General features: G+C 36.7%; 3 protein-coding genes across 3 annotated transcripts; 2 read left to right on the top strand and 1 right to left on the bottom strand.

Annotated features, from left to right (window-relative positions):
• Positions 1 to 150: 150 nt before the first annotated feature.
• ing5a (inhibitor of growth family, member 5a) lies at positions 151 to 4,641 on the top strand. Its single transcript, XM_026345403.1, has 8 exons — positions 151 to 680; positions 1,898 to 1,969; positions 2,049 to 2,215; positions 2,308 to 2,419; positions 2,496 to 2,595; positions 2,790 to 2,925; positions 3,325 to 3,386; positions 3,523 to 4,641. Exons 1-8 carry the CDS (start codon positions 644 to 646, stop codon positions 3,560 to 3,562), a joined length of 726 nt encoding a protein of 241 aa, XP_026201188.1. The 5' UTR covers positions 151 to 643; the 3' UTR covers positions 3,563 to 4,641.
• Positions 4,642 to 4,719: 78 nt separating this feature from the next.
• Positions 4,720 to 6,039, bottom strand: cep19 (centrosomal protein 19). Its single transcript, XM_026345410.1, has 2 exons — positions 5,742 to 6,039; positions 4,720 to 5,301 (listed from the first exon to the last, which is right to left on the bottom strand). Exons 1-2 carry the CDS (start codon positions 5,869 to 5,871, stop codon positions 4,958 to 4,960), a joined length of 474 nt encoding a protein of 157 aa, XP_026201195.1. The 5' UTR covers positions 5,872 to 6,039; the 3' UTR covers positions 4,720 to 4,957.
• A 236-nt stretch (positions 6,040 to 6,275) lies between these two features.
• Positions 6,276 to 9,718, top strand: pigx (phosphatidylinositol glycan anchor biosynthesis, class X). The gene is made up of 6 exons (XM_026345402.1): positions 6,276 to 6,449; positions 7,245 to 7,332; positions 7,402 to 7,537; positions 8,223 to 8,436; positions 8,812 to 8,912; positions 8,996 to 9,718. The coding sequence occupies exons 1-6, from the start codon at positions 6,386 to 6,388 to the stop codon at positions 9,128 to 9,130; spliced, it is 738 nt and encodes a 245-aa protein (XP_026201187.1). The 5' UTR covers positions 6,276 to 6,385; the 3' UTR covers positions 9,131 to 9,718.
• The last annotated feature ends 258 nt before the right edge of the window (positions 9,719 to 9,976 follow it).

Consider the following 9,976-nt stretch of genomic DNA (forward strand, 5'->3'; position numbering starts at 1 on the left):
TCGCCCCGCCCCCGGAGCATCTTCACGAACATTCAGTCTCTGAGGAGAGGGGCGTTTGTTTTCTATGACGTCTGGCGTCACCTGACACCACTGGAGGTGCGCTCGTTAAAGTGTGTTTCCTCCTCATGTGGTGGCGAAGAGGAGCCATGCATAAACAAATGTTCATCACCTACCTGTTTATACCTACAGAGATCAGTGTAACGCAGTCCTTCAGCCGCTAAGTGGTCCTCATATAATTAGCTAGTTGTCCTGGGATGTGCTCCTGGGTGAAATAGTTTAAAGTACACATTGAGAGGGTGTATTTACATCAGGGTTAAAAATGTTGTATCCATAGCGATACTGGAGGAAACACTGAGGAAAGTTCCGTAACAGTTCATGCATTATTAGCTTTGCACCCGACTGTGCACACACGAGCAGAAATTTGGATCGTGACATTTCTGCGTACATGTGTACTGGGGGGAACCAGGTTCTACCTATAAGCTGCATTTCACTCTCATCCGGAGAAGCTTGTGACTGCAGGCAGAAGCAATCACTCCGAAGCCACAGGCGGACGGGCAACGCAGGATTACAAAACAAGCCCGTCAGTCCTCCGGTCAGCCGTTTCAGAGCTAACTTAACGCAGAAGCTAAACAGCTAACCTGAAATGGCGACGGCTATATACTTGGAACATTATCTTGACAGTGAGTATCAAGGGGTTCATTGTATTCGTGTTAAACATTTACAACGTGTTACGTTTGTTTGAGGTTTAGTTTGTCTGTGTCGAAGACTTTTTAAGAATGGCGGGTGACTGATAGCAATGGCTAATCTGCACTGTGTTCGCAACTAAGACCAAGGCTGTTATGTCACTGTCTGGCTAGCTGATTAGCATGGTGAGATATCTTTTCTTGAAATAAAGTTATGCTTATTCTCGTTTTATGGTATTAAAGTCACCCGGAGACTGGTGCAACTAATGTTAGACAACTGTCACATGTAACGGTGTTAACGCTAGAGGTTAGCGGTTGGTTTGGCTTTATTTAGCTTAGCTATAGCCAGGTGCTAAGTAATTAGCACTGGTTATGTAACGTTAAGGTTGTTAAACGCTGTCCTAGCCGACACACTGGACGATTTAAATTGGGTTTATTTTGGTCAATATTTGTGTTTGTGTCGGGATAACAGACGCCATGCATTTGCAACCTGTTGGTAACCGCGTTTCCCGTAACCATTTGCGCGCCGGGGCGGGGTGTGTGAAGTGCGTCTTTCAGCGCAAACACACTTTAAGAGACTATTTATTAAGAGACTAATATTCTTACAGAATCCAGCTCACCCGCGTGTTTTTCTGTGCAAAACCTGCTTTCCAAGATATATTAACATAACGATACAGTGAATGATGCATTACATTAAACTCTTGAGTGGCACATGACTGTCAGAGACAACTGTGCTTGTTGAATATAATCAGGTGCATTGTGAGGTGCCTAAGAAATATAGTAACCAGTCTTCAAATAGCTGTTCTTAATCCAAATAATTTGTGTAGAATATTTTTATAGTATGCAACAAAAAAAAAAGGCCAGTAATTTGCAGGTTATCTTAGAACATCCTTTCCACATGCTTTTAAAACTAGTATAGTTAGTATTTTTGTTCATTTGCACGTTAGTACATAGGTTTTGAGGCATTCTGTTGTAACCGTTTTGTTTAATTTGGGTCTGCAGCAGCACAGACTTGCTTATACATTAAAAACAGTGAAATAAAAGGTTTCACAAGCTCGATTAAGATGCAGAGTGATGTGACTGTACTGTACAGTACAGGTTGGGCACCCAAGGACACTAGCTGTATTTAACCAAACAACATAAGTGATGCATTGTTTTACTTTAAGAATTAGCAGAGTGGACCTTTCATCTCCCTTATTTTCATTAATGTCTAGGTATTGAAAATCTACCATGTGAGCTACAGAGAAACTTCACTTTGATGCGTGACCTGGACAATAGGACTGAAGGTATTATTCTAATGTCACAAAGTTTTTTTTGTGGTATACATATTTGTTCCAGTTTTGTAATTATTATATTTTTGTTCAGAAAAGAAAAACGAGATTGACAAACTGGCTGAAGAGTACATAGCAAATGTGAAGAACCTGGCGTCAGAACAGAGAGTGGAGCACCTGCAAAAGATCCAAAATGCCTACAGCAAGTGTAAAGAGTTCAGTGATGACAAAGTCCAGCTCGCAATGCAGACGTACGAGATGGTAAGTCCGAACTCTAGTCTGTTGTTTATTTTTCCTGACATTCTGATTATGTTTTAGTATATAATTCTACATTAAAAATATTTTTTCTGTAGGTGGACAAACACATCCGCAGACTGGATGCGGACCTTGCACGTTTTGAAAATGAGCTGAAGGAGAAGCTGGAAGTGAGCAGCTTTGAAAGTACAGAAGGAAGAGGACTGAAAAGTGAGTTTACTAGAATAAATGCTTTTTACCATTAAATGTTAGAAAACAGTTGTATGAATATAAATATTTTTCACAGAAGGTGATTCCCGTGGGTTGAGAGAGAAGCGTGCATCAAGGGGAAGAGGAAGGAAAGGATCTGATGAAGATTCTCCCAGAAAGAAAAAGATGAAAAACAGGTAATTTGGGTCAGACAAGTCAAATTCCTGCCAGATATGAGCTTCAGTCTCTGCTGCACATTTTTATCAGACCTGAAATTCTTGTATTTCTCATAAATTCAGTGTTTGGTCAGATTGAAGCCAACTCATTAACTTGTTACCATTTATTTCTGGTTTAATTCTAATCATGCTGTTGTGTTATGTTGGTTTTCTAGCCCAGACTTGAGTGACACACTCCTGCCTATGCAGCCATCAGATGTTTTGGACATGCCCGTTGATCCCAATGAGCCTACGTACTGTTTGTGCCATCAGGTGTCATATGGAGAGATGATTGGATGTGATAACCCAGATGTAGGTTCTCACTGTGAACAGTGTTTTTTGCCTAAATTATAATTGACACATTTCTTTATGGGCTTTTCTATGTAGAGTTGCATGTTCTCTCTGTGCTTGTTTGAGTTTCCTTTAGGTACTCTGTTTTTTTTCCAGCTCTTAAAAAACATGCAATTAAGTTAATTGGTAACTCTACTGCCCATGGGTGTGAGTGTGAGAGGGAATGGTTGTCCTTCTCTGCCTCTACAGTTTATGTCAGCCATGAGAAAGACTTGTGAGCTAAACTGTACCCTGCCATTTGCCCAGTGAGAGCTGGGATAGGCTCCTGTGACCCATAACAGGATAATCTGTTTAGATGATGGATAGATATGTCTTAATGTTCAGAATACTGACATTTTTTATTTCATCTTTGATTTTCAGTGTCCGATTGAGTGGTTTCACTTTGCTTGTGTTGATCTTGCCACCAAACCCAAAGGAAAATGGTAAGAGATTTCACTTCAAAGGAACCTATGTTGGTTTATACAGTTATATGGGTTAAAATCACTTATTATCATTATTATTATTATTAATACGCTGTGCCTAAATGTTTCCTCTTTCTTGTTTTTTTAAATCTGTCAGGTTTTGTCCGAGATGCACCCAAGACAGGAAGAAAAAATAAGGTTTCTCATTGTCAGCAACAAGTAACTAATAATGTATGCATTTTGTGTAGTTTAATAGTATAAAAAATATATATAAATATATCAGATCCTGTAACTCTCCATGTAAATGGGGGGTTATACAGCTTTTTGAAAGGCCTTATACGGATTTGGAGTATAGCAACCCTGTTGGCACCACTATCTCTTTTTATTAGTTTTACTATACCTTTTATTCGATTTTTAGAACAGCTGTTTTTGACCAATAGCTCTGTAATAATTAATACATCTATATATTTGTGCAGTCAGAGTAAATTGGTTTGGGTGGCGGAGTTAAAATTGTACAAACTATTACTCTCACACCATATACTGTTTAAATGTCATTATTCACATACTCATTAATCCTGGATTGTGGCTTTAGCATACTTGAAATATGAGTTTTTATAAAGAACTATTTTTTAAACAATGGAACAGCCTGCTGAGAATATAATTTAAAACACCTGAATCCTTGCCAAATAATGGTAAAAGGAATTATGTGTCAGATTTTAAGTTACTACCTCCTTAGGGAATACAGTGGCACTGTATAAATGACTGCAGTTGATATCAAGGTAAATAAATCTGATTAGCTTAAACCAAACAAGGAAAGCAGCATAAATGATTTTGATAAAATAAAGACAAAAACATATTGCTGCAACTTTGAATGTAATGTGGTACTAATATCAGTCGGTGTCACTTGTCAACTGAATGAGGTATTTAAGCACTTTGAATGAAAATTTCCCCTAATGAGGTTTGAACTGCAGACCGGGATTTATGATATAGTGTATCTCAACTGAAACTTTGCCATAGTACATCACCTCAAAAACTATGAGGAAAAAATTTAGATATATATTTTATGATATAAAACAATATTTTGTGGACAGGTTTTTCCAAAGATGTATTTGTTGTATTGCTTGTGAACCTTTAAATTTTATTTAATAGGATTTTAGCATCTTCTTTCATATTCAACTGTGAATGTCACTCATTTAAGTGTATGCCACAAATAAAAGCCAAAGTCTTTGTATTTTGTACAATTCAGTATTTTATAACAAATAAATATCCACTAGTCTTCATGTATTATATTACTTATTGCTCATGAGAATGAGAACGTGATGTGTGTATGAAATGACTAGAAGGCATTCACAACTATTGTGTGGATTTTTTCCTTTTGATTTACAGATTTTCTCATTCACGCACAGTGATATACAACCATGTAGATAATTAGTTTTTAAACTACTGTGATAATGATATCCAGTGAGTGGTATTAACAAATTATACATGAAGAATTGGGACAATGTCATCTCCAATTACCTGTGTGAGCCACACACTGTGGTTTTCAGAACCCTTTCAGTCCATCTATTTTGGACATTTTGGAAAAGACAAGTTTAAAATCCATCATCAGACTCATCCCAGCTGCACCTTTCTTGGGTGGACTTGATGAAGTCCACTTCCAGGTCATAAACAAAGTTAGGATCGTCCTTGTGTCTGCGGTTCTTCTCAAACAGCTTGTCCATTTGGCCCTTCTTGCGAGCCAGCTCCTCATCACTCAGTTTGTTCAGATCTTCATCGGGGTCCAGGCGGAATGAGGCCAAGCTGTGCTCCAGGCTGAAGCCCTGCATATGATCTCTTAGGATGATATGAAGCTTCTCCAGCTGGCTCTGGGACACACTATCCAGGTAGTCCCTGTGTCGAGGGTGGTTCTTCAGCCTTTCAGCAGCCATGCTGCAGTCTGGAGGTTGAGAAGAGTGAGTTTTAAAGAGTAAAACTGCTCTGTAGAAATAGAAATCTAGAGGAACAGGTTAAGCAGCTAGGCTAAGGGGCTTCTAGCAACCCCCTGTACACTTCTCATCTTACTCACATCTTACTACAAATCAGCTTGGTACAGTGCACACAGCTCAAGGTCTTTCTGTTTTGTAATTAAAAATGACTAAATTATTTAACTAAAAACTCTCCTGTGTGTCATATGTATGTTAGAATTCTTAAAAGTTTGCTTAGATGAGTTATTTCTTAAGGAGAAGGTGAGGGCGAGGGGACTTCACTGGGCTCCAGATCTGTAGCCACGGCCATATTGGCTTCTACTCTGACGTCTTAAAGCTTTTTAGCCAACACGGCTATGCTATCGTAAAACAAATAAATATGTGATGTAAAAAAATAGTTGCAATGCCATACCAGAATACTTTGAAAAGTTCCGGACAGGTATTATTCTTTTTCGCACCTTCTTGGTTTCCTTGTGTTCATAAAGTAAAACTATGGAGGGAGGGCTGAACTGCACCCCACATCGCTTTGCTTCGAAAGGCATCCTCCGAAGCTAATTTAGGCGATTCTGCACTAGGGGTTTAGCGGATAATACTAAATATGTTTAGCCGTCATTAGTAATAATCCATACGGACAGAAGTCTACATTTAAAATAGTCTTAATAAAAAGTAAATAAGCGGCTTCAGAGGTGATAAACGTTGCCTGGCTACGAAACGTTAATCGATGTCAAATCTGCCTTCGCCGACGCCTGCCTACATTTAGACTCACATCCTTTCATATTCTAATATTTTACCCACAATAAACACCAGGAGTAACGGGCGATTAGACTGTATCCGTTTTTACATATATTTATTGCCTTAATGTTTGCCACAATAGCAATTAAATCATTTTTAGTCAGGCGACATTGAAGCTCCCAAAGAAACTACCAAAGGGACCTTTAAGATCCATTTCCGTAAACAATTCAAAATAGAGGCTCTAAGTATCTGTTGTATTTTTAGTTAGAGAAATTGAATAAATAGGTTGTAAATAGCTTATTAAGATTCGCCATCACTATTTTAATGTATTTTGTACTGTTCTCTGTGTTGGCCTATTTATCGCCATGTTACTGTTTAATCGGAAAGGGTAAGTATAACAATATTGTTACACAATCAACCAGGTAAAAGGGTTCATCGATGTCAACATAACTTTGATTTCATTTATTTATTCACTGGAAGCGTTGTAGAGACATATAATTTAACTGACGTTAGCAGTTTAACTACCTTTTGCATTAACCTGCTGGTAGTTCAACTATATTCATGTTCTTATGATGATTCAAGTAGTGAAACGACTTTTTGTGTAGTTAGTTAACTTATTGTCTTGATTAGAACAGGTTATGGTCCAGGGGTAATGCATTCAAAATGCATTCCCTTTTTAAAAATTATTTCATAAATTATTATTTCTCATTTTCTTTTAATATATTGTCCAAAGCTGACTATAGTTTTTAACTAGTTATCCTAGTTTATACTATAGTTTATATTGTTTAATGTTTGTAATTTAAAGTTGTCGCTTGCTCTTTTAGATTTTATCTGAGTAACTTGGTGCTATACACCCTACTGATATTGTTTACAAAAGCAATGCAATGTATTGTTTTTTGTTTTGATTTTATTTTTTGCTTATGATTATTTACATGTAATATATATTACATGTGCATTGCCAGTTATACTTTATTTCTTCTTTTTTTTTCACAACTACATTTTCTAGGTGGCTTTATTTAAGCAAATAGATTTCTTCCTTGAGTAGTTCAGTGTCTTCTAGTATGAAGTAAATCACAGCTTGCAAAGTTCTGCTTTCAAAGTGTGTTTAGTCAAAGTTAAAATAAATAAATTAATTTAATATTTTAAATAATGTTTGATTAATGTAATCCACACATTTGTACAGATGAGAATGAGAGTCATTGTGGTCTCTTGAAGCAGTGGCTTGGATCTGCATCAGTGTCAGTGCAGATTGGCAAAAAGGGGTTCCACAGGTAAGTGTACTCTTAATACTAGCAGAATGATCTTGTAAGTGAAACCAATAAGTTTATGTTGTATTTTAGGGAGCTGGAAACCACTGTTGAGCTCAGCCCTGATGTGATCCATGAGGTCAGAGTTTTGCTGATTCATAGATGCCCCAGTGGAGTTTATGTTGATCCATACCAACTTGCATCTCTGAGTCATAAAAGGGATTGGCAAGTAAGCTAATAAAATCTTCTGTTTTACTATTATAAAGCAACTCAGCAGAAGAATAGCGCACTGTATTTGTGGATGTACAGAGGCTCCAAAAATGTTCCTCTTTATTGTGTTGTAGATTTATTTTTAAATAGATTAGATTGCAATTTTATCCATTAATATATATTAAAATTAATTCAAAATGTATAAAATAACCCATAATGATAAATTAAAACATATTTTAGATTTTTTTGAAAATTATTTTAAAATCAAAAACTGATATTCCACTGGTATTCTGATCCCTAATTGATTTAGACAGTTTATCTAATTTGTCCTGGCAGAACTTCTCAAACTCCATCACCTAAGATGGAAACTGTCTTTGATCTGCCATCTTCAAGTCTGTCCATAGATGTTCTACAGGTTTCAACTCTGGACTTTGGCTGGTCCACTCCAGGACTGTCTCTGTCCAGAAATCGTATTAACCAGGCAGTAGTGCTTTGTGATCACCACACACCTAAAAAGTTAAATTTTGCTTTGAAATACCTTTTAAAAAGGTTGAATCTGGCTTTCATGATTTAAGATTTAAAAAAACATCATTAATCCCAGATGGAAATTGCTTTGCCCTGTTACAGCATACAACACAATAGTGTGCATATATTATTCCTGAATAATTTCTGAAGCTAGTTTAAACCACATTACTCTCTTTAAGATATTATTAGATTCAGCCATTGATCTAGAGGTTCCTGCTCACAAGACTTCAGGATTTGTGGCCTATGTGTATTCTACCCTTGATGGACCAACTCCTAAACAACTGAAAATAACAATTCCAATACATGGCCGCTACAGTGAGCCCTCTTTTGATGGGAAAACATTTACATCTGTGAAGATAGAACCTCCAGAGCTGCTGCTGCGGACTGACAAATGTAAGCGGCTCAAACTTTTGTTTTTTGTTATTTTGTTTAGTCATGTACATCCCATTTCCAAAACAAGAAACCAAAATTGATATCAGTAGGAAAGCAACATTTTGGCTACTGTACCTATGTGCTATGATAATTTATATCAGCATTACCTTATTCTTGACTTCTGGGTACAATTGGAATACCTGCAAAAGGGAAGGTAAAATAGTAAAATACCCAGTGATGCTTCTAAACAGCATTTAATTTAAGATAATTTGTAAAAACATATTATTAGAAGCCCATTATAGTACTTTTTGAAAACACAGGATGAAAATGTAGCTGATGGAAACTAAAAAATAAAGTGGTTGTTTACCCTAATCTAAAAATCTACCATCTTTTCAGGTATGGAGATTGATGAGTTGGAGCCTTATACTGTCATGGATGCTCCCTGCACTGCCGACAATTCAAGCATGTGTTCATGGGTTAAAATGCACCATCAGCAGGTGGTTCTCCTAAAACAAAACGTTTTATCATATTCACTCTCCATTGTTCCTTTTTAACTTAAATTATATGTTGTGTCTTGTAGGAGCATGGTGCCGTGATTTTACAGTTTCCAGTTGGTGATGGGTCTTTGGTGATGCCTGTATGCGGTGGAACTCTTCTGGTCACACTGATCTGCTGTGTGGCACTGTGCAAATACATGTGGAAACATAAAATCTAAACAGTCGTGCTTAGCCCACATCCTATACTAAGATCATTTCAGTGTGATTATGATCAAAGTTTGGGACAGAGACTGCCTCTTTTAATTATTAAGAGTATAAAGGCAGTTTAAAAAAAATAACACCCAATGTTCTCAGATCGCACAAACAGAGAACAGGTCTATTTTATATCAGTCCATGTTTTATGACTGAAGAGGTGTCATGTGCAGGTTTTACTTCACAAAGGAATCCAGATAACCTAGTTAATCTTCTTGGAACAGGCCACAGTAAACTTGTTAGTTTTACTCACTGACTTACCTTTGTTCTTTCTTCCTGTTATAATCCTGGCTCAGAAAGAGGGCAAACTGTAGCCCAGAGCATAATGAGAGATGTCACTTATTATAATTATTATTATTTACTTAGTTCAAAGTACTTTATGAATGTTATGTGGTAACAAATCTTGTTCTTGTCTTTAACCCAATTGCAAACAATATCCAAACTGCAGATTATCAAAACCCAAGCTCTGCTTTCTTAACTTACTCTTTTTTGTTTGCTTTGTGATTTCTTTTACTTTCTGAATTAAAGATGAATTTCAAACTTTTGTTAGCGAAGTGTTTGTAGTATTGTGTTCTTCTGTTTTGTCTAAAAAGGAATTATAAATTGTAAGCTATAATTGGAGACTCATAAAACATAGTGCACATTGGGGCTTGTTATAAAGCCCTGTAATCCTTGCATGCTGCATTCTGTTGCCTACAGCAGACAAATGCTTATGATATAGAGTCTAAATAAATAGCTTTATTTAATTATATATGGACTTAATTGACCACATATGGGCAACAAAGCACATTAAAATGATATATATTGATCAA

This window comes from Anabas testudineus, chromosome 4, assembly GCF_900324465.2.
Source record: "Anabas testudineus chromosome 4, fAnaTes1.2, whole genome shotgun sequence".
NCBI lineage: Eukaryota > Metazoa > Chordata > Actinopteri > Anabantiformes > Anabantidae > Anabas > Anabas testudineus.